Source organism: Syzygium oleosum, unplaced genomic scaffold (genome assembly GCF_021117445.2).
Source record: "Syzygium oleosum isolate NSW1041296 unplaced genomic scaffold, Sole_v2.1 Sole_v2.06, whole genome shotgun sequence".
Lineage (NCBI taxonomy): Eukaryota > Viridiplantae > Streptophyta > Magnoliopsida > Myrtales > Myrtaceae > Syzygium > Syzygium oleosum.
The window spans coordinates 2,590,740-2,615,404 of record NW_026607490.1 but is presented as its reverse complement, the minus strand read 5'-3'; the positions used below and the strand labels follow the sequence as shown (position 1 = coordinate 2,615,404).

General features: G+C 41.1%; 4 protein-coding genes across 4 annotated transcripts; all 4 read right to left on the bottom strand.

The window, feature by feature from the left end:
• Window positions 1-369: 369 nt before the first annotated feature.
• Window positions 370-4,961, bottom strand: LOC115664432 (probable cinnamyl alcohol dehydrogenase 9). Its single transcript, XM_056312490.1, has 5 exons — window positions 4,770-4,961; window positions 3,590-3,703; window positions 2,198-2,711; window positions 1,768-1,921; window positions 370-986 (listed from the first exon to the last, which is right to left on the bottom strand). The coding sequence occupies exons 1-5, from the start codon at window positions 4,865-4,867 to the stop codon at window positions 787-789; spliced, it is 1,080 nt and encodes a 359-aa protein (XP_056168465.1). The 5' UTR covers window positions 4,868-4,961; the 3' UTR covers window positions 370-786.
• Window positions 4,962-12,895: 7,934 nt separating this feature from the next.
• Window positions 12,896-14,722, bottom strand: LOC130138424 (major latex allergen Hev b 5-like). The gene is made up of 2 exons (XM_056312493.1): window positions 14,257-14,722; window positions 12,896-13,434 (listed from the first exon to the last, which is right to left on the bottom strand). The coding sequence occupies exons 1-2, from the start codon at window positions 14,491-14,493 to the stop codon at window positions 13,141-13,143; spliced, it is 531 nt and encodes a 176-aa protein (XP_056168468.1). The 5' UTR covers window positions 14,494-14,722; the 3' UTR covers window positions 12,896-13,140.
• Window positions 14,723-18,899: 4,177 nt separating this feature from the next.
• On the bottom strand, window positions 18,900-20,774 carry LOC115668711 (probable pectinesterase 8). The gene is made up of 5 exons (XM_056312489.1): window positions 20,339-20,774; window positions 20,082-20,253; window positions 19,795-20,001; window positions 19,338-19,597; window positions 18,900-19,216 (listed from the first exon to the last, which is right to left on the bottom strand). Exons 1-5 carry the CDS (start codon window positions 20,737-20,739, stop codon window positions 19,075-19,077), a joined length of 1,182 nt encoding a protein of 393 aa, XP_056168464.1. The 5' UTR covers window positions 20,740-20,774; the 3' UTR covers window positions 18,900-19,074.
• A 132-nt stretch (window positions 20,775-20,906) lies between these two features.
• LOC115668712 (histone H3.2) lies at window positions 20,907-21,565 on the bottom strand. Its single transcript, XM_030590118.2, has one exon. It carries the CDS (start codon window positions 21,479-21,481, stop codon window positions 21,071-21,073), a length of 411 nt encoding a protein of 136 aa, XP_030445978.1. The 5' UTR covers window positions 21,482-21,565; the 3' UTR covers window positions 20,907-21,070.
• Between the last annotated feature and the right edge of the window lie 3,100 nt (window positions 21,566-24,665).

The following is a 24,665-nucleotide window of genomic DNA, read 5'->3' as shown; positions in this document are numbered from 1 at the left end:
TCAAGGAGCTTTAAAGGCCAAAAGCTTCGTGAGAAAGCTAAACCAAACATACCCTTAAATACACGAGAAATCGACTGGATCAATAGCCTGTTATGAAACTTACTTGCAATTGATTTAAGTATGGCCTAGTTCGGTTCAAGTTCAAGCGGTAAGTTGGAAGTCCTCTCAAGTGCAGTGTCAGGTTGACTATGACTTCAATTCGATGGTCAAGTCAATTCGACCCAACCTCGAATGACAAAGGGTGTTTAACGGGTCTTTCGCTTTTGAATTTGGCTTTTATCCTTATACTATAATTTAAAGTTTGAAATCAGATTTTTATCCAAGATCTAGCACACAAACCTTTGAAAACATAATTAGAGACATCTAATGTCTCCGCAAAAATATTAAAATTGCAACAATATCTTTTGTTTAGACAGGAAATTCAAGACTTTCTGGTTGATGTTAATGCCAAAAGAAAGATATGCTCTTCTGCTGAACATCAAGTCAGACATACTTCAAGCAAGTCCCGGAAGATAGCCGACTTAAGGGAAGTCCCTGAACAACTAATACAACCCTCCGCAAAACCCGCAAAATATCAAAGATGACAACAAGCGAAAGAATTGTACGAGAAACAGAATTAGTACATTTAGTTGAGCAAAGAAAATCAAACTCCACAGAAGGAAAATATGAAAATATAACTGGCACCAACCAAAATGTGTAAATTGTTCGCACCGGCAAGTTCCTCTTTATTCTAACAAAAAGTCCTTGTACTGGTAGATGAAATATTCAGAACGCATCTCCACATATCTACTGTGACAAAGAGCTGGCCACATCAATCACAAACCTGTACCTCACATCAGACTTCGCAAGCCTTTCCATAGCTGTACTGATGTAGTCCATCCGGATTACCTCAACGTCTGCAGTGATACCATGTTTCGCACAAAAGTCGAGCATCTCTTGAGTCTCTTTCATTCCTCCTATATCACTGCCACCCACAAGCTTGCGTCCTGAAAGCATTAACAAAGTCGGAATCATTGTAGTTTTGTTCAGCACCTTGCAACTCAAGTATGACCATAAGCTGGAACTTTTACCATATCCAGTGGTGCAAAATACAAGTCCATACTGATTAAAAAAGTCTTACAGTACCTTTTCAGATCATATGCATTCGCTAGTAAAATTCGAAATTAATCTATTGAAAGGAAGCTAAAGAGAAAAGAAGATAAAAGTTTGTTACAGACTAATCTTTCGTTTGGATAGCTGCAAGTAGGGTATAAGCAAGTCAAGCTACTCATGAGCTACACAAGCTTGATGCTAAGAACGCTCGGACTCAACAAGATCATTCTCGAGTTCGAGTAGCTCAAGTACTTAAACCAGTCAAGCTTGAGTTTAGAGATACTTAACTCAGATTAATCGAGTGGTTGAACTTCTATATATTTAACGATAGTTATACATCAGTAGATACTATAAAGAAGCACATAACATTATTATTAGTTTTTATCATATTCTCAATATTAGAGATCAAGTTTGTGCTTAACTCGAGCATAGACTAAAATTCAGCTGTAAAACAAGTAGAATCGAGCTCGAGCTCGAGCTTACGTGAAACTTAATCAAGTTGAGTTCCAGTTTGAGAAATCATACTTGACCAATTGAGCTCAAGTGGAGTATCAAGCAATGGAGAATCAAGTTGAGTCGAGCTCCAGTAGTGAAATATTTCGACTCAACTCAAATTTGAAATTCCATTTAAACAATTTAACCACTCCCTCAATGCGGCACTAGTTTATTGCTTACCCAGAACCAACGGAAAGATGGGCAGCTCTAGGGGCTTATCAACCAATCCCACAGTAACAAGTTTGCCATTCAGCTTGAGCAGACTGAGCAATGGAAGAAGAGGGTGTACAGCAGAAACTGTGTCAATGATGTAGTCCATGGTTCCCAAAGCTGCCTGCAAGAAGCAAGTAATTCCATTAGGAGAATTTAAGGTACTCTACTCTCTCCGTAACTGACTTAGAAAATCCCTTCTATTCAGGTATATCTACATTATGTCATCTCCAGCTTTTGATGGAATATTGGTGAATCAGTGCATATCTATGCGCACATTGCAAAAATTTCAAATTGTGTCAGCTAGAAGAGGATCACAGGGCTGGATAAAGCGATGATTGACATGCTAGACCTCCCACCAATACAAAAGAACCAGTTACTATTTCCAAACTTCATGTACCTTCATTTTTGTACGGTCACTGGTTACAAGGAAGGAATCAGCACCAAGTCTTTCAATTGCCTCAGCTTCCTTTTTGGGAGAGGAACTAATAACAGTAACTTTTAGTCCAAATGCCTTGCCGATTTTTACGGCCACATGACCAAGACCACCAAGTCCAGCCACACCCAAATGCTTCCCAGGCTCTGTCATGCCATAGTATTTCATCGGGCTATACACCGTGATACCAGCACATAATAGTGGCGCACCACCCTCTGATGGTAAGTTGTCAGGGAAACGAAGCACAAAACGCTCGTCAACGACTATCATATCAGAGTAACCACCATAAGTTTTTGTTCCATCTGTGTAATGGGAATTATAGGTAAATATTGTCTGGGGGCAGTAGTTTTCCAGATCCTGCTGGCAGCTCTCACATTTCTTGCAGGAGCCCACTATGACTCCAACACCTACTCGCTCACCCACTTTAAATTTCTTCACATTGCTCCCCACTTTCATCACAGTTCCAACAATTTCATGCCTGTAGACACACAAGTAGAACAGTAACTAAGTGTACAAGCTCCTCGCAAACTTGCAATACTTCAATTAATACTGTCAAGATCAACATTTTAATTCAACTGTCAATATCGTTATAGTGAAAGCTAGTCACTCTCTGAATTTCATTTCACATCTCAAGAAATAAAGACAAAAATAATTGCAGAAGCACCTTGGGCCTAAAAACATAAATAGCATGCATTCAAATGAAAAAAGTAAGGGAATACATGTTCTCTTTCAAATTTCCAGTGTATAACCAAGCTACATAATCAGAAACATGGGTTTTTTTTTTGTCTCAGTTATGAGGCAAAAAGAGCAAATACATGACATCTCCTCTCATGCAATGATAAGAGGAGGCCACACAAGAACTAAGCAAAGAACTTTATCGTAGACGAAAAATGTAGGACTTACAGGAAAAGTATGCACGTGCACATTAGGCATTTGGAGACATGATTTCTAACACCCACATCAATTCATCAAAATAACATCTTAGACAATACCGTTGGAATACAAAGTGCCCTTTGCTCGTTACAAGCTGGTGCTTGATACATTTCTTAAACAATACAGAATAACACCATGCATGGACCCACTCAAAGGTACCTTGATAGAAACATGTTTAGGAGACATAAGAGAATAAAATTAAAAGGTACACTTAAAAGTCTGAAATCTGAAATTAATTCACTAACCACACAGAAATGTACATTGGCATCAGACTCTGAACACAACTTCAAACAACGTTCATTTGCTTAAGAGTGCTACACAATGTGCAGTTCTTTGCCCCCTTGTTTAAATGATTTGATTAGGCTGTAAAGGTGAAAAGGCAGAAGAAGATAAATTCTGATCTCGAACATTAACAGAACCTACCCAGGAACAACCGGGTAATTTGTGAACCCCCATTCATTCTTGGCCACGTGAAGGTCAGAATGACAAACCCCACAGAAGAGGATTTTAATGGTGACATCTTCATCACCATTTTCCCTGCAAAATAGTACATTTAACGTCAGACATGCTCGTCAAATGCATTGCATCGGTCACTTTGAGAAGCAGACTCTATTTGTACTTTCAAAAAGGTGTTTTGTTCACAAGTTGAGTTGAAACTGTTCTGCACCAAATTAGCTCATCAGAAGGACTACATTTGCATAAGTATCAGCGGCGCCAACTGAATTCCAAATCTAAATGAGATGGTAAAGAAAAAACGTCGATCCAGGGATGAGAGAGAAGTCAAAGAGGTTTTCGATAACGATAGACAACCAACCCTGCCAAAGCTCTGGCTGTCATCTCACTAAGGAGACCATCAGCTCAAAAAAGAATGTTTTTTAAAAAGGAAATCAACCCAAGTTTCTTTCTTGTTTCCCTGAGATCAATTGTATACCTTTCAACTTTCCTCTTCCCCTTTTTCCATCCCTATAGCCTTTTTCCTTATCTCGACAAACCTATATGTATGTTATTTTGCCATCCTCTGGCGATCCACGGGAGACCAGTCTAAAACTCGAAGTAGAGGGTAACCTCAGGGTCAATTTACTGAAACAGAACTTTCACGACATGCCCATGACTAATCATTGGCTATGAGCCCCAGGCATGAGAAAGCGAAACGTCCTTCCCCGTGTGTACTCAGGAAGAAACAAATCCAACCAACTTTACTGCACTGCAGAGATCTGATAAAGATGACCGAAAAGCCGTGGAACCCCCGAGACTTGGACACCCATTGCGTTAATCAATCAAGACACGGCCAAAAGTAAGAACTTGGACCCACCCCAGAATATTTTATCACCTAACCCGCAAGTAAACATTTCAGCCACGGATCGCGCAAACCAACAGCGCCGACCAACGCGAGAGAGAGGAAGACCCAGAACTCTCTCTCTCTCTCTCTCTCTCTCTCTCTCTCTCTCTCTCTCTCTCATGCACGAACTCGCGCAGACGAATCGCCGCGAGAACCACAGCGAACCCACCAGCCGGCGGAGCCCATCACACCCAGGAAATATGGACTCGCGCTTGAGGGGCCGAAGCACCATTCGCTAGCTAGGGGGGGATAAAGCGTATATACCTCCGAGAGAAATGGAAGGGGGAGAGGAGGCCGGACTTGTCGCGGGCAGCCCAACCGAAGGCCTTGTGAGGATGCTCTTGATCCGGCGATTTCGCCATCAGCTCGCCAGCCTCCACAATCTACGAACCAATGAGAAGCAAACAGAGAGAGAGAGTGTGTGTGTGTGGCAGAGGAGGGTCTTCTTCTTCTTCCTCTTCTTCGTCTCTGACGCTGCTTTATGGAGAGAGGGAGAGAGGTGCAAGGTGGTCGTGGAGGCGGCAGAGTGACAGGTGAGGACTTGAATGTGGAGCTTTTAAGGCTCTGTGCTCTGCCGCTCTTCCGCCCACCCACCCACCGTCGCCTCCCTAACTTTACTCTTTGCGACTCAATTGAGTGTGAAAAGACTATTCAGAAAGTATCGTGTGTCGTTAATTATTCGTAAAGTGCAAACATTCTTATTGGATTTGGCTCGGTGTCAATTGAACCTCGTCTACATTGGGCAAAATTATCATTAAAAAGTCATAAATTTATTATACGATGGATAATTCATCTTTAAACTTTTAATTATGCCAATTGATAATTTATCAATATAGTCCATCCGATTAATTTATTATACGATGAATAATTCATCTTTAAACTTTCAATTATGCCAATTGATAATTTATCAATATAGTCCATCCAATTAATTTTGATCGAAAATCACTGATGTGGACGCTGGCTGTCCTACATGGCACGGCTAGGAGGGCGAATTATGTAATGTTATCCATGAATTTCTAATTTATTCAATATAGTTCTCAAACTTTAACTCAATGTCATGTCCCTGAAATTTTAACTTGTTCAATATGATCTTCGAACTTTTTGTACATGTCCAATTTAGTCCATGGGCTATATGAAAAAAATTCAATGTTGTCCCTGGACTTGAATCAATAAAATGATAAAATTGTATATTTTAAAATAGTTCAGGAACTAGACCGAACATTTATCAAAAGTCCATGAATCATATTGAACAAATGAAAAGTTCAGATATAACATTGCATATTGGGTTAAAGTTCAAGAATCATATTGAACAATTTAAAAGTTTAGGGATTACATTACACATTAAGCCAAAGTTCAAAAATCATTTGTATAATAATCCCTAAAAAATACTATTAGGTCTTAAATCTACATGTCATAGTGCTCCGACGACTGGTCATTATGTTGCGGCTGTGGAGATTAGTCGGATGCTTGAGAACCCCGACTCTAGAAGGAATCATGTGACGACACGTGGCATGATGACATGGCAAGGCCGATCCGAACAAGAGGGAGGAGAAAATATTGGGTAGGCCATCCGTCCACATGACCCATGGGATCAAACCCCATCCGTTGATCGCCACGTGTGGTAGATGGGTCCCACTTTGTCAGATTTTTCAGAACTCCCTCGCTTCTCTCTCCATTACTCTCTCTCTCTCCCCCCTTGCTTCCATCTCTGTTACTGACACACACTCTCTTTTACTCTCGTCAAGTTCTCTTTTCTTCTTCTCCGTTCAAAGAACGAGGGTCTTCCTCATCCGAAGGTGTCTCTCTTCATTCCAACCACACCTTCGCCTCCTCCGTCACCTCTCCGATTCGTTATCTGCCCTCTCCGTTACCTGTCTCGGTTCCAACCGGTGGGAGGGGACTATGGTTGACATGGCCACTGCAACATATCCAACATCAGATCGATCTGATAATTCTAGAACTCTAGTCAGGATTTTAAGCTATTCTTTCATCTCAAATTTCTCAATCGTTTCCTTTAATTATTGAAGTTACGTTGGAAAAGCATGATTTGCAGACTCCATCTGGGCATAGTTTGATACTTCGGTTCAATTTGCTTGTGGTGGATTTTCTCACTTGAAAGGCTAATCCACTGTGCTTTTGAGGTGAATTAATTTTTCTAAAATTTTTTATGGTCCATAGAGAAGCTCGAGACTCGGGTTGATGGCTAGTAAAGTTGCCCAATCCGTGGCGAAGACGACTGCAGAGTACTAGTACCCGTGGCGCGAGAAGTCGGTGAAATACAAGAGCGAGCTATCCAAGGGCGTGTGGGGGTCCTAGGAGTTGGAAACGTGGGAGCCGCTTGAAATTAGCACCCTTTGCTGAGCTAGGCTTCGCAAGGAAGTCCCGCTCGCCGGCAAAGATTGGCCATATGACCCTAAGAGGAGAGAGATGAGAACCAAGAGGAAAGGGCACAAGTGTGACAAGACAACTACGGAGAGACAGGAAACACCACGAGACTTATGGAGAAAATGCCGGATATGTTGTTGGTGTACAAGAAGCGGAGATGAGAGAAGTTGAAATGTTGGAAATAAAAAAGACTTTTCGTAATCCAAGCTCATCTCGTGAATTAGATTCTTGCAATTATTATCTAGAGACATGGAGGAAATTGTTATCGAGGAAATTAATGTTTGCTTATTGTTGCTTGTTTTCAAGATAGTTTTTTAATTATTCTAGTTATCTAAAGAGTCTATAAATATTATGTAATCCTTCAAGACATATTTGATTATCAATTCCAAATTTTATTATTCCAACGTTTGGTATCAAAGACAGTTTTGACTGAGTTTTGTGAATTCAACCTAGAAAATCTCGCGTCATATGGCCTTTGTGAATGGTGCCGGGACGATCCAACCTCAACTCCCAAGGTTCGATGGGAAGAATTTTGAGCATTGGAAGATCCAGATGGAGGTGCTGTTCGGGTTTCAAGAGCTGACCAAAATTGTGGAAGAAGGATTCGTAGAGCTAGAAACGCCGACAGATTTGACAACGGAGGAGCAAAGGACGATAAAAGAAAATCGCAAGAAAGATTGTAAGGCTCTCTTTTACATCTTTCAAGCGATAGATTCATCAATCTTTGAAAAAGTGGCGAATTCGAAGACGGCAAAAGAAGCTTGGGACTCTCTCATCAAAATATACAAAGGTGTTGAGAAGGTCCATAAGGTTTGGCTTCAGACTCTTCGTCGACAATTCAAGCTCCTTCAAATGGAAAAGTCGGAGTCCATTCCCGACTATTTCTCACGGACATTGGCTCTTGTCAATCAAACGAAGGCCAATGGTGAGACTATTGGTGACCAACAGATCGTTGAGAAGATTCTTCGGACGCTAACTTTACGGTTCGAATATATTGTGACTTTCATTGAAGAGTATCGGGATCTCTCTATTTTGACCATTGATGAGTTGATGGGCTCTCTACAAATGCACGAGAAGCGACTCAAGGAGAAATCCAAGACGGTAGAGGAAGCTCTACAAAGCCAATTGGTGTTGCCCGATGAAAAGAAGAAACTTTCTAATCAAAGGAAAGATAAAAAGTGGCAAGAGAAGCATTCTGGACAACAAAAAGATAAGTATCATATTCAGTGTTTTAATTGTAAAAAGTATGGGCATTACCAATCTGATTGCCGAAGCAAGAAGATTGGTGGTCCAAAGTTTCATGCCAAGGTAGCAAGATTTGTTGATAGCGACGATGAGCATGACAATGCTCTTTTATTCACGTGTGATGCTGCGGTGGAAAACCAGAAGAACGTTTGGTACTTAGACACCAGATGTAGCAATCACATGTGCGGCGAGAAGGAATTATTCTCAAAACTTGATGACGCCTTTTGTTCGGAGGTGAGGTTCGGGAATAATGCCAAAGTTCCTATCATGGGAAACGGGACAATTAAAATCAAGGCGAAAGATGGGTCGGTTCAAAGCATTTCCAATGTTCATTATGTTCCCGGTCTACGAGAAAATCTCCTAAGCATGGGACAATTGTCCGAGCGAGGCTATCACATGACCATTAAAGATGAGCTTTGCACGATTCATGATGGCAAAGGAGGGTTGATTGCGAAGGTAAAAATGGCTCGAAATCGACTTTTTCCTTTGTATATTAATTATGCTACCTCGTGTTTTAGTGCCTCAGTGCAAAATTCTTCATGGCTTTGGCACAAGCGGTTCGGGCATGTGAATTTTGACAGCTTGAAGCTATTGTCTCGAAAGAAGATGGTGCGTGGACTACCCGGAATTTCTTCTCTGAAAGAAATATGTGAACCATGTGTTATTGGAAAAAAGTGCAAAGAAAGCTTCCCTTCGGGACAATCATGGAGAGCTTCAAAGCCGTTGGAGTTAGTGCACTCCGACCTTTGCGGACCACTCGGTGAATCGTTAAATCGGGGGTACAAGTATTTTGTTACCTTCATCAACGACTTTAGCCGAAAAACATGGGTTTATTTCTTGAAGCACAAGTCCGACGCCATTGATGCTTTCAAGGAGTTCAAAGCCTATGTAGAAAAACAAAGTGGGCACCAAATTTGGATTCTCTGAACTAATCGTGGTACAGAATATTTGGTTGGTGATGGCTTCTTCAAACAGTGCGGCATCAAGCATCAATTGACAGCACGGTACACTCCTCAACAGAACGGAGTAGTGGAGAGAAAAAACCGCACTATTGTTGATATGGTTCGTACCATGCTTTGTTACAAACAATTGCCTAAGCATTTCTAGGCGGAGGCGGTTGCTTATGTTGTTTACTTGTTGAATCGGTGTCCTACTAAAGGTCTTGAGTTCAAGACTCCGGCAGAGGTGTGGAGTGGTCGAATCCCTTCAATTCAGCATCTTTGCGTGTTCAGGTGTATTACTTATGCCCATGTGCCAAATGAACTTCGCAAGAAGCTTGATGAGAAGAGTGAGAAGTGCATCTTCCTTGGTTACAGTAATGAGACCAAGGGTTATCGGTTGTATAATCTGGTAACAAAGAAGGTGGTTATCAGTCGAGATGTCACCTTTGATGAGGAAGGTGAGTGGACTTGGAGCATGGAGTAGAAGAAGCAGTTTTCACTTTGTCCTGGACGAGGAGAAGTCGGTTCAACCCAATTCAAATAGTAAATCTAAACTAGTAGCGGCATCAATGCAACCTGATCCGGTAGCAAAGACTCAGTCGGATTCTGCTGAAACGTCCCCACGTCCACGACGAGAATGAGCTTTACCGGCTCGTTTGAGGGATTGTGTGTTTGTCCAATGATGATGATCCCTCTTATGAAGAAATTATTAATTTTGCTCTCTTTGCAGATTGTGATCCGACAAACTTTAAGGAGGCTTCCCAAGATGATGGTTGGGTTTGTGCTATGGATGATGAGATATATGCGATTAAGAAAAATGATACGTGGGAGCTCACTTCTCTTCCAAAAGGCAAGAAGTCCATCGGCATGAAATGGGTCTATAAGACCAAGTACAAGCCTAATGGTGATGTTGATCGATTGAAGGCTCGTCTTGTAGTCAAGGGTTACAAACAAAAACCCGGGATTGACTATTTTGAGGTATTTGTTCCGGTTGCAAGAATGGAAATTATTCGCGTGATCTTTGCTTTGGCTGCTCAAAGACGTTGGAAAATACACCAAATGGATGTCAAGTCCGCATTTCTCAATGGCGTACTTGAGGAGGAGATGTATGTAGATCAACCCAAGGGGTATGTCAAGAAAGGACAAGAGGGTTTCGTATACAAATTGAAAAAAGCTCTTTACGGTCTCAAGCAAGCACCGTGAGCATGGTATACCAGAATTGATTCTTATTTCATGAATCATGGTTTTAACTGATGTCCTTATGAGCATGCTTTATATGTGAAGATTGGCTTGAACGATGAGATGCTCATTGTTTGCTTATATGTTGATGATCTCATATTTACCGGAAATTGTCAAGAGATGATTTCTGACTTTAGGGAGGCCATGACTCGTGAGTTTGAGATGGCAGACATGGGTCTCATGTATTATTTTCTCGGCCTTCAAGTTACACAATAGGAGGATGGTATTTTTATTTGTCAACAAAAGTATGCCAAGGATATTCTTGAGCGTTTCAAGATGGCTACTTGTAAACCAATTAGCACTCCAATGGAGGAAAGATTGAAGTTGACAAAAGATGGAAGTGGCTCCGAAGTCGATGCCACATATTTCAAAAGGCTAGTCGGGAGTCTACGATATTTGACTTCTACTCGGCCATATCTTGTTTATAGTGTTGGGATGGTAAGCAGATTTATGGAGACTCCTAGACAATCACACTTGCAGGCAATAAAAAGAATTCTACGGATGTACTGTGAATGATGGTATATTCTACAATGTTTCTAATGATTTTCAGCTTATGGAATATACAGACAGTGATTGGGGAGGTGATATTGGAGAAAGGAAGAGTACTTCCAGTTATGTTTTCTCTTTAGGAAATGGAATTTTTTCTTGGTCCTCGAAGAAGCAATAGGTGGTTGCTTTGTCCAGTGTGGAAGCGGAATACATAGCAACGGCTTATTGTGCTACTCAAGCAGTTTGGCTATGTTTGATGTTTGCTAAATTACGTCATAAGCAGGAGCATCCGACGGTGATTAATTGTGATAATAGGTCAGTAATTGCCCTTGCAAAGAATCCAGTCTTTCATGGAAGAAGCAAGCACATTAATATAAAGTATCATTTCATTCGAGATCTAGTGAAGTTCGAGGAGATTGTGTTACAGTTTTGCAAGTCGGAAGACCAAGTGGTTGACATGTTTAGTAAGCCATTGAAGACGGACTCCTTCCTTAAACTCAAGAGAATGATCGGCATGGTCAAGATGAGCTCGGTTTAAGGGAGGTTGTTGGAAATAAAAAAGACTTTTCGTAATCCAAACTCATCTCGTGAATTGGATTCTTGCAATTATTATCTAGAGACTTGGAGTCTTGGAAATTGTTATCGAGGAAATTAATGTTTACTTATTGTTGCTTGTTTTCAAGATAATTTTTAATTGTTCTAGTTATCTAAAGGATCTATAAATATTATGTAATCTTTCAAGACATATTTGAATATCAATTCCAAATTTTATTATTCCAACATAAAAGAAGAAGACAAGAAGTAGTGACAATTTCGTCTCGTCTTCCACCAGTTGGAACCAAGACGGGTAATGGAGAGCGCGGTTAACAAATTGGAGAGGCGACGGCGGAAGCGTGGTTGGAACGAAGAGAGACATCTTCGGATGAAGAAGACTTTCGTTCTTTGAACAAAGAAGAAGAAGAAAAGAGAACGAGAAGAGAGTGCGTGTGTGTGTCGGAGACGGAAGTGAGGGGAGAGAGAAGCAAGGGAGTTCTGAAAAATCCGACGAAGTGGGACTCATCTACCACACGTGGCGATCAATGAATGGGACGGCCCCATGGTGACATGAAGGGGCGGCATACCCAATATTTTCTCCCAAAGATGAGGTTTGAGAGAAGATTGTCAAATATAGCTAAAATATTCCATAGAGAAAGCTGGTGCAAAAATTTTAATTACGGTATTACTAACAAAGTGTTCATGAAATACCTGTTGAGATACTGGTCTTGTTACAAAAATGTTGATACTTTTACGTATATTTAAAATGAATATTTTGTATGTTACTTGCTCGGAAGTGTGTGACATTCCATATACCTGCCATGTGAAAGGATGAATTTAATACGCCTTTTGAGATCTCTTGGAAAGCCATTCAAGATAGGCCAATTAAATGGATGGGTTGAGTCGGATTCGAAATGATCGGATTAAAATTGACTCATTTTAAATGAAAGGATTTTAGTGATTCATATCCAATCCCACCCGACACGAGATATAATTCTTACCAATTTTTTTCCTCAAATTATTTTATTTTGGGTCCATCGAGGCCATGTCATGCGGGGCTGCATATTCTCCTACCGATGCTTCCCCTTCATGCTTCGCTTCCGCTATTCACTGAAACGACTGTTTAAACTCTTCTAGGCAGCTTCCATCGATCTTACATATTTCCTCAACAGTTATATAAGTCTGTATATTTTCAGGAGAGTGTCACTAGCAGGGCTCATAAGGTTAGGGAGGCTGATGATGAAGCACGGATTAAGAAGTGGAACCAAGGACTTGGGTTGTATTCTGTTTCACATACTGATAAACAGAAACGATAGAACTGTAGATGTTCGGTCAATGTCACTGATCTCACGGTGCCCAACTGTTATTGATTTTAAGATATAAATAACAAGGGCGGAGGTATTTCCAACCTCGTTTGGATTGACACATGCCCTTTTTGTGGACAATGAATGTTGTTTAGTTTATGCAGTAGCTGCATTGTATTGCTTGGAGTCTAGCAGATGCAACAATCTTGATTAGTGTCGACAAAATTATTCTCTCTGGCTCATCCCCAATAAATAATCAAAAGGGAATATAAATAGAATACCAATATCCCATGACCCACCTGAAAACAAAGGCAACAGACGCCTCTGCATTCTTGTCCTCATGAGAACATAAGAACAAATTCCTATCAAATTACCTTAAACAAAACACTATGATCAATCCGAAAAATAAAGACACTATTTGACAACAAGCAATGGACCAACAAGCTTTAAGACCAAGAGCTCCGGCCAACCAGTCCAGCTAATAACAGCCCTGCATTATTATTCTTTGGCTTCCTCTTTGGCAATTGCTTTGGCCGTTTCGGTTTTCTTCTCAGTGGGTTCCGCCGCCGGAGCGGGAGGAGATTCAATTGCCATCTCTTTCTCGACCGCTTCTGCAGCTTCGACGGTGGCAACAGCAGGGGCCGGTTGCTGCTCTTCAATAGCCGATTCTTGCGATTCGGGTGGCTTGGTCTCTGATTCCTCTGTTTTGGCTTGGGGCTCCGATGAGGACTCTGGCGTCTCTGCCGTCACCGAGGATGTCATTTCACTTTCAGCTTTCGCCTTTTGATTGTCCTGCGAAGGATGAGCAGATGGATTGATCTCTTCTCTCCGTGGACAAATCTTGAGTTGGATTAAAAAACATTGCACAAACCGTTTTCCTCAAAAATTTTACTTAAACCATGATTTCGTATCTCTCGCTTTTCCTTGGTTATCACGGGTCGATATTGTCTATAACATGATCAAGATGTCGACTTCCTCTCTTGTCTGAACAAAGTATATTCTCCGAGAGCGATGACAACAAGACAAGCAATAACCCAAAAGACAGGACAAGGGCCGAGAAACGTGTCGCTACTTTTGTCCCTTAACGCATGACAACGACATCATCCAAGGGAAAGAAAAAACAAGACATGACGGTGAAATTGCGACGTGCAGGCTAGTAAGAGACAGCGAGAGAGCTAAATCAGTGGGTCCATCGACAGCGAAACCATTCCATTTCTCCAAAGCAAAGGGAACAATGTAGAGAATGTCCTTGGATTCCCTTGCATTGAGTGAAGCTGGCAGGAGATCCTTAGCGAAACGATATCCAATGCGTGTGGAGGCGTCAGATTTAAGCCGTCCTGGCAAATATCTCTCCCGGCCTAATCCCAAATTCTTCTTTTGTCATTGACCCGTTTGAAGAAAAGATTAGATTGAGAACATGGAAGGATTCCTGACCAAATCAATCACTCAACCAAAACAAGAACAGCAGGATCTTGCTGCTCAATACCCTTTTGAGTACAGTGAGACTAAGACTGATATGTTCGTGAGAATCAAAATCTAAATTGGAAAGGAAAGTGAAAACGCAGCAAGAATGATAAGAGGGAGAGTCTTATAAACTGAAACCAAATCATTTACCTCCTCGAGCAAAAGACTCAAAGAACGGGGTATGTTGCCTCCTTCCACATCAACCACCTCCTTCACACTCTCACCCTGCACTGCTCCAGCCGCAACCACCACCTCTTTCTCTTTCTTTACCTCGGCCGTCGTCTCTGAGTCCACTCCCGCCACAACCTCCTCTGGCGCCGGCACTGGGGCATCAACGGCATCCTTGTCGGACTTCGACACCTTCGGCTTCGTGGCGCACGCTCCCATCCCTCTCTCTCTCTCTCTGTGAAGCTCTGAAAGAGAGGAGGGGGGCTATGGAGGATTTTATAGTCCGACAGGGGACAGATTCAGAGTGGGATTTGAATAAGATTTATTTTGGAGACAGAGAAACGGAGGAAGTTTAAAAACCTTGGGGGGGTTTTGTTTGCTGGTTGGTTGCAACTTTGCAAGTTCTTTTGTGCTGGCTGTTCACAAGGCCTAATAATGCAGGCTTGACAATACAGCCTGTTAATAATAGGAAATTTATTTGGGTTTTCATAGGGTTCTATTAGAATAGAGACAGAGATGAAACTTTAGTTTATGCACTTGACAATAACTTACATCAATATGTTAACTGATGCGAAGGACTACATTGACAAGTGGGTTATATTAACGTCTGACAATGTTTTATTACATTGCTCGGGGTATCAATTTATAGATTAATCTTAAGTAATTTCGGCGTTTTGCATTTTTTTAAGGTATGTTTGACACAACATGAAGGAATAGTACCTAGCTAGGGGACCATAGAAAATGACCCGACATTTCACGGTACGTTGTGGCCTAGTCTTTTTTCACGCTGTCTTTTGCCCTTTCGTTCTTCTTGCCACGTAGGAACATGAGAATTAATGGAAAATTGTCCAAGCAACTTATCTTCTTTTCGCATCGTAGCTCAAAGGGTAAATCCGAATCAATTAAATTTCTTTAATTAAGAGAATATAAGTATGTCCTTTCATTTCGAATATTGAATTATTATCGCACATCGCTTCACAACGGATCTTATATACTTCTTATAAATATGCAATCTCGTTCCATCTAGTAGCTTAAGCTTTTAGATTGGACATTATAATTAACATGATATTAGAACCAATGCTACGTCTTTCGCGAATGTGCGTCCACCCAGAATTTCACGTGCCGCTCCTAATCACGTTTGACTTTTGAATTGGATTTTCTATCTCCAAAAGCGGATGTGTATTGTTTTGCACACACAGCAAATGCTATTATTTGACTTGAAAGAAATAAGAGGTAAGAGAAATATGAGTGTTTATGTGGTCAGTAGTAAAATATTCTATGTGGAGATTACAAAAACCATGGCGTATCTTGGGCATTTAAAATTAATGAAGAGGGTTGATTACACAAAGAACTTGCAGGCATTTTTATTTGGAGGCATAGAATTTATATATATATATATATAAAAGTACGTGTGTGTGTCTCCAACTATACAAAGAAACAGAAGAATATACAATGATATATTCTTTTCAGGAATTGACATTGTTTATGTTCAAATCATTAATCTTTGTCTGGATGTAGTTGGTTGCCGGACCGAGGGAGAATTGTAAGGTGCATTTCTGTGATACATCACTTCACGTTGACAACATCATCATATGTCACACGTTGACCGATGAGAACATGTCCACTGCATGGTTTGAAGGGTCATTGATTTCCGATATGATATAACAGAATTGATAGCTTTTTATTTTTTTCCCACCGTAACAAAAGAAAGTGACAAATTTAAAGAAATTGACAGAAGGAACGATGAGTAAAGAGTCATTGTGGTGCAACGATAAGGAAAAAGTGTTGTATGCGGGTTTAATTCACATATTACTAATTATTTTAAAGAAATAAAAAATAAAAAAAAAGTATATATAATCGGATTGGACCAACACCAGACCTAATCGGCCGATTCAATCCGGTCCGGGCGATTTCCAATTCGGATGATCCGTTTTACGCACCCCTACATGGTATTTCAAATTAAGTTGGCATGAAATGTCCCATTAATTAAGTGAATTACCAGCCAACATAGAATTTTTGCTAATAGGATTTCGAAATTGAAATGTAGAAAAATCAAGAGTATAATAAATGATTTTAAGCCACATAAAGTGCAGCCCAACATCGATGATTAGTGAATGCCGGCGATTAAGGACGTGACCACATATTCATTTCCACTTTGAGGGTCACGGTATATGAAGAATCTTTGAGATGATACATATCTTAGACAAAAACACATATAATATGACAATTTTTTTAAATTATGGAAATTATATAATGTAAGACGACCAATGATCGATCTTATTATAAAAAAAATATATAAATATTTTATTATATATATAGTTCTCAAGTGTGGTGTCCAAATATTTGCGTCGTGTGTTCCATTCAACCAAGAGCTATACATTTTGAGTATCAACCTTTTTCCTATCATAATTTATCAGCGCAGTTTGACCCTCAGTGTTTATTAATAGGTTATGCGGTAAAAAAAAAAAAAAAGGTCATATTGCTCCAAATGTTTACATGGATAAAGTCTTTATCGCCCCCTCCATCTTGCATTAATTTCAATGGCACCGCTTATATTTCTATAAAATAACTACGACGCCCACTTTGATGCCAATATAATCCACATAAGCATATGGTTTCGCAGTATTTTTAGCTAGTTTACTGAGGTTGACTAGAACAGATGGGATGTTACTTCTAATAAATTGCCAAATTAAATATTCCTATTTCAATTTTAGTCTAGCTAAAGTCAAAGAATGCAATATATTTAGCACGTTTTGTGGATCTAGTAACTTCTTAGAAAAGGCATTAGAATCGGTTTTCTTTGGTGTAAAAGATATTTGGGAAAAAGCCACCAAAAACCCTAAATTATGCCCATTGTGACACATTTACTCCAAATTTTTTTGTGACACCAAAAAACCCAAATTTGTACCTGGGTAACACATTTACTTTAACATTTTTTTGTGACATTAAAAACCCCAAACTTATACTCGTGTAACACATTTATTTCAAATTATATTTTTGTGACACAAAAAACTCCAAACTTATATTCTTATGACACATTTATCCCAAATTTTGACGTAAATGTGTCACACTGGTACAAGTTTGTGGTAAATGTGTTACATGAGTACAAATTTTGTATTTTTTGTGTCACAAAAAATGTTTAGGGTAAATATGTTATATTGAGTATAATTTAAGGTTTTTGGTTACTTTTTTTCAAGATATTTTGCACTAGCGATGTAGTCAATATAAATCATTTTTTTAATCACGCATTCCCGTTGCTATCCAAGCATTAATGAGGGAGGGTCCCCCTCACCGAACTCTCATATGTCGCTTGCATATGTGAAAAGAAAGTGGCATGGCATTTACTTGCTTAGGACAAAGATGAGACTAATATTATACGACTTTTTCACTGAGAATTAGAATCTAACATGAGACTATGGTTAACTAGCCAATCGGCGCATTTATTGCGTTCTCTTTCGACTTCACACATTACCAAATGACATTAGAAAAAAAACAAAGCAAAAGCAAATTAGAATGCAATCGTCATTGATCTCGTAATCTTATGATCAAATTGTAAACGAGGCCTAAAGGAAGGTAGCTAATCCGAGGGGAAATTACCGAGAAAGTTTTAAACTTATTGCACTTGTGTCAATTTCGTTCTAAATCTTTCAATTTGGCTAATTTAATCTTAAACCTTTTAATGATTTGCCAAAATAATCCACCGATCATTGTCGATAGCCTGCAAGGGCGACGCCGCCTTGGCTTGGGTGAGGGTGGCCCTTGCCCTCGCCCAGGCGAGGCCCGGTAGGCCACCCTGGCCTGGGCAAGGGTCGACCTTGCCAAATCTGGCTAGGAGGGCCCTCGCCTAGGGAGGCCAGCCATCGCCTAAAGCCGGTGGCCAGTCGGCGAAAAGAAAAGGGAAAAAGAAAAAAAAAGAAAAAAAATCACAAAAGTTATTTAAAAATTGTTCTTGTCATTTTTTGGTCCAAAAAGTTCTTTTATTCATTCATAATAACGAGTACTACTGGAGCAAGACATATGAGTTTCAGAACACAAAATATTCCATAAAGCCTAGGGGGTTGAAGTTAGCCAATATAGGAGAAGGGTGTTCAGGCTGAGAGCCTTAGCGACCTAATCTGCAGCTTGGTTAGCTTCTCTTGGACAGTGGACAATCTTCACAAAATATTTAAGAACTGTCCATATTAGCGGTTTCCGGTCAAAATTAGCTAGATGGACTAATTGGCAAATTGTCAAATGGTTTAGGACTAAATTGGCCAAATTAAAATAAATGCAATCGGTCTAAGACTTTCTTAATAATTTACCTACTATTGATATCTGGGTGCTGGTTTCCTTTGATCATACGCATCCCAGAGAACGAACAATCATCATCGAAACCCAAGAGCCTTACTTGTCGATCAATCTTGTGGCTATTTAATCAGACCATCCCGTGAAAGAAAAAGCTCTTCCCAACAAGAGAATGCCAAGACCGTACATTCTCAGTGAATCAGAAGACAAATGATAATTACCTTGTCTTGATCGATTCATGCCAAATTGAGAAAGTTCGTAGGCACCACCACCTCTGGACAGATTGGAGCACGTGACATGACAATCACCCAATTCAACAAATTGTCTGCACAAAGCAATCCTGAAGAAGAGAACTTCACGAGTCGATAGAATGTGTTGATGCTTGAACAAAAGAGGTACATGTATCACTGTGTTTGAACACTTTTTTGTGGAGATTATTAATTATTTCTCCTGACCTGCGAAATAAATAATCGAATGGAAATTGAAAAATAGCATCGATGTTATAGCAAGAGGTCATCACAGCCATTGATCACCATCGATGAAGGAGATGTTGAGAAAAGGTGAAGCTTGAGTATCGTTAAGCCTCTGAACATATGGTGCTCTTAAGCTCATGTTAGCTCCTGCTCCTGAGCAATTATATTCTCCGTAGTATATCGTCCTGCATTTCATTAGAAGCCAGATGAAAAGGTTGGTAATTGATCAACCACCCAACTTGTTAAATGATGAAATGTGGGGTAGATAATTTGTACTCAGGTGGCGATCATCGTTCGTATACATACTGGTCTCTAGCAGGATCATTGAAGTCGTTCCAGCCTTCGGGCGCGATGATGTCGGTCATGGTCGTGTACGCGAAGATGACCCGAGAGAACGGCCTCCATGCCCGGCCAAGCCATATTCTCCCCGTGCCCCCGATGCTGGCGTTCACAAGCGTGAAGCCGGTGTTCTCGTCCTTGGAAGCTCGGCCATGCGCCGTGACCGCCCCGTTGATCCCCTTCTGCCCCGGAGGCACTGGGGTGGCTATGGAAATCAATTGGCAGTTCTGTGATTCAATGAAAGGTCATCCTAGAATCATTGACAGGCAGAAGATGCTGGAGAGGCAATTATCATGATTTTTTTTGGCTTTGGCCAGGTAGTACAGTTTATTAATTAAGCTTACTGCTTGTTTGTAAGTGATGTTTGAAAGATTATCTGAGCGTTTTGTGCGATTATCGAACCGGCCACAAAGGACTCCCATACCTCGTACAGCGACCTCGCGTCACCAAAGATGAAGTCGATAGAACCTTGGATATAGCAATCTCGAAAGTAATGGCGACCCCTATCGTCGTGAAGCGTATCTTGGGCTCCGAAGAACCTGCAACCCCAAAACGAAGCTTGGTCGCCCGAGATTCTAATCGCCACCGCTTGTGCTCCGATGTCTCCGGGGCTCGGAATTGGAGCAACATTCTGAAACAGTAATGCATCTCAATTACAATCGCAATCACACAGCCTGAACATGATTTCCTAAATTCGATCTGCTATCTCACCATGAAGCTAATGTTCCTCGCGACGAAATTGTTTGACAAGACTTGCACCGAGCCACTATAGAATGTTCCATGCGAAGAATTAGCCGTGTCGTTCCACGCGATTGCAGTCGATAAGTACCCTTGTCCTTGAAACGTGATGTTCGGCTTTGTCCTCGGTATGGTCACCTTTTCGCTGCCGGAACAAACAGATTGATTCACCAAATTATGATCCATTGTCTAAAGGGAAGCTGCTAACCGGGTGACCAGATTATTCTTACTAGTAGATGCCGCCGTTAATCCAAATCACGGTCCTTTTCTGACTGAAGTTGCCGGCCGCGTCCACAGCCGCTTGGACCGTGGTGAAGTTACAGCACCCATTCTGGTCCACGCAGAGGGTCAGCGTCGTGTGAGTCTCTGGAGGGGGAATGTCAGGCGGGAAATCGTCGCAAATGGAGACCTGCCTCTGGCTATTATCGGGGCACTTATGGTGCCGGCGGCGATGGCGACTGACACACTGCCCGAAAAGGGTCGAAGGACCATGCCACAGGAAGGTAAAGAGCCCAGCATCAAGGGAAAGATCACCGAGGGAAGAGAGCGAAATCGGGACAGTGAAATTGGCGGAAGCGAACACGGCAAGAACGGCAATTAGGACAGCGAGACATGTTGTTCCGAAGCTCATTGCTGTGATGGGTGGCGAATGAATTTAACTTATGGAGTTGGTGAAGGGGATGAGCTATATGAACTGGTGAAGAAATGCAAAGAAAGACATGCTGCTCTTGAAGTGCACGGATCGTTTGCATGTCTTGCAAATCACCCTGTCCATTTTCACTACCAAACTTCAAAAGCTTGAAGGAGAAGAAGAACCAATTCTCTATTGATCCACTTAATGGCCATGGAAATACATCACATCAGAAGAAAAGCACAAAGGAAAAGAAAGTTACAAAACGCTAAAGCTTCAGTTTTTCTGCATCTCCCTACTCCACACAGTAACAACAAGCTAAGAAGCAATCTCAAGCCCTCTCGCCCCTGATCCTCCTGGCGAGCTGGATGTCCTTGGGCATGATGGTGACCCGCTTCGCGTGGATCGCGCACAGGTTGGTGTCCTCGAACAGGCCCACCAGGTAGGCCTCGGCCGCCTCCTGGAGCGCCGAGACGGCGCTGCTCTGGAACCGGAGGTCCGTCTTGAAGTCCTGCGCGATCTCCCGCACCAGCCGTTGGAAGGGCAGCTTCCGGATGAGCAGCTCCGTGCTCTTCTGGTACTTGCGTATCTCCCGCAGCGCCACCGTCCCGGGCCTGAACCGGTGCGGCTTCTTGACCCCGCCGGTCGCGGGGGCCGACTTCCGGGCCGCCTTGGTGGCGAGCTGCTTCCTCGGGGCCTTGCCCCCGGTGGACTTCCGCGCCGTCTGCTTCGTCCTCGCCATTTCTCCGGTGCTTCTGCGGCTATAGATACAGAGAGCGAAGTTGAACTTGACGAGAGATCGGGTTGAATCTGTAGGGTTTCGTCGAAGGATCTATATAGAACAGGGAGCGAGATTTTGAAAATTTTTCGGGGAGTCCGATGAAACATTTCGGAGGATTTGGCGGGCTCGTTTGGGAATTGCATGTGGGCCGTCGATCGAGGGACCAGATGGACGGACCGTGTTTCGGGTCGGGAGGAGCACGCGGATTGCCACGCTGGCACAGCCTGATCTTAGTTTTATTTTCTACTTATTATCACGTGTACATGGCTTGACAACCTCCTACAGCTTTCAATAACATTTTCCCCACCCAAAATAAATTGATTAAAAGTTTCTTATGTGAATGATAAACGTTGTTTGAGCTATCTCGACCCTTTGTATCCTATGGTTGTTGAATATTGAGAAGACACCGACGGCTATTTGTCACGGTCTAAATCGATTGGCTTCAGCCATGAGACTGTGAAGGACATGGCAGCGAGCCCATACATCAGGCCAGTTTTCCTTTCTATATATCGTTCGCATGACTTTGTATAGTGAAATGCTCCATTTTGATTGATTGTGCTCCGCCTTCCTCTAACTTAGGTATATCGTCTCCCAAGTGAAAAACGAGTCTCGATTCAAAACAATAACTAGCTTTCGACCTGTTGTGACTATCATGAAGAGAGCGGGATAAGTTCTCGGCTAATTTGTGCACGGATGGCAGACCCTGCATTCGGACATCTTCCACATAAAATTCCTCTTATAAATAGGATTCTAGACAAAATTCCCTAATACCATTCCCATGATTCAATTGTCTCGTCCATCTCGTATCCATCATGCTTCTCCCGGTATTGCGAGCCTTACTCCATCCCTTCATGGATAAAAATTAAGTCAGATCATGACACCCTTGCTCTTGCTTGGAAAATAACTGATTTATTTTAACGACATACAACTATCTAAATATATGAATTGCCCATATACTATTATAATATCATATTATGAAAAAGATTAAATAAAAAGGAAGAATTATTAGGAGTAATAATAACACGTATATGAACGTGCAACAATTAGTCACAAAAACCTATCATTTCCCGTGAATTCCTCGGTCTATTATTAGCAATTTAAGTTGACTCGTAGTTATACATAACATCAGATTAGAACTATTCAGGGCATGCAATGCAAAGTACTTTCGTTCCCTCACCCTATTTTTTCTTCATATTTTGCTATTACAATTTTACAATTAATTTTGATTTTCAACTATAGAGTTGAATTATGGCTTGCTTCTATTGCTAGACCTAGCTAAAGTAGCAGCTAACCGTGCCACCGCTCGTGCAATAGCAGCTCCCCTCAATTGCTACAAGCTGGGCCTTGGCTCAAGGCCGTCCGAGCCGCCGGAGGACTAGTCGAGTGTCGGAACGCGCCAGTGGAGCCAAAATAGTACACCAACGAGATCGTTCTCTTCCTCTTCGATGGAGAGACCAATTAATGGCCCAAGTTTTGCTGAGCGGTCAATGTCATCGTTACTGCCGGCCGCTTTAATGTTAGCACTTTAGCTACTTCCTTGATTAATAAAGCAGCCATTTGCTCATTACATGTTAAATGTAACCATATTTGTTAGAGATGTTTCCTTGATTTCGTATATCTCTTAAGATTGTCGTATTATCTTCCTTCATTGCAATTTATATTTTAGTATTCTGTTACTTTTGATATTTTAGAGATGTTGACCAATGGTTTCTTAAGGCATTTGGACCAGCTGAATCCAATTTTTGCGTTATTTTCTCCATATCTGCAATCCAAATGCTAGTGCCTTGGCATTCCTTCTACAATTTGCTGCTTTTAAACTAGTAAAGTGCATTCAATATATAAAATGGATGTCCTTATACCAATTGAATCCGTTATGAATTATCAAATTATATTTTATGGGCTTCATAAATATCTAGTTTTCTAAGAGAGCGCATGTTTTGGTGTTATCTAGGAGTGTCAAACGGGTGAGTCAAGTCAGGTTTGGATCGAGTCGAAAATGGTCCAACCCATATTGATCTATTTAATCCGTTTTGACCCATATTCATACTATCTTGCGACCCATACCCGACCCATACCCGATCTATATTCTAAATGACTTTAATATAAAATCTAATTTAGAAAAGAATTTGTTTCTTATAAAGTTTTAAAATTATTTATATTGCTAAAATGCTTTAGTGCATTACAAAATTAGTGAACAATTTTCATAATTAAAAAATATATATTTATTTTTTTTCTTTTTTCTTTTATTTTTTGAAAATCGAAATTTTCATTTTAATTTTTAAATTTTTCTTTTTCCTTCTTCTTCAGCCGGTCACCGGCCATGGCAATCGCAGACGACCAGCGATAGGCGAGCTTGAAGCTCGTCGAACGAGCTCAAGCTTGCCGATCTGGACGAGCTTGAGCTCGCAATATGGACGAGCTCGCCAGAATTTGGTGAGCTCGAAGCTCACCGATTTGGAGGAGGTCGAGCTTGCCTATCGTCGATCGCCGGCTGTCAATGTGGCTGGCGACCAGCTGAAGAAGAAGGAAAAAGAAAAAAAAAATACTTAAAAAATTGATTTTTAAGAAAATAAAAATATAAATTTAAAAAATGATTTTTTAAATGACATGTTATGATTCACTTAAGCTATTTAACCTATAAGTTAATAACTTAAATGGGTTGAATATGGGTTTGTTACAAACCCATATTCGACCTATATTAACTTATGCTTTAATGTTGCAAATCCATTTTGATTCGTTTTCAAAATTTTAATTGACCCATATTCAACCTGGGGTCACTAAAAATGAGTTATTAAGGGTGCGCATGAATACCATTCTGTACCCGGGCGCTATTTCTGAACAGAAATGATTTTTTTTTATTCTGTGCTCGGAAACAATTTCTGAGTATTTGAAAGCGTTTGATAAATGTCCAAAATTTCTATTCCTAGAGTAGAAAAGAACATAAATGCGTTTGGTAACTACACAAAATTTCTGTTCCCAAATAATATTTTAATAATATTTTGAATTGTTTAATTTTTTTTTTCTTTCTACTTTCTTCTTTGGCCATGGCCGGTCGCCGGCGAGGGCGTCACGGACCTCGCCGGCCGCCGGCGGAGGCGAGGGTCACCCTCGCCGGCGAGGGCGAGGGCTGGACCCTCGCCGCCTA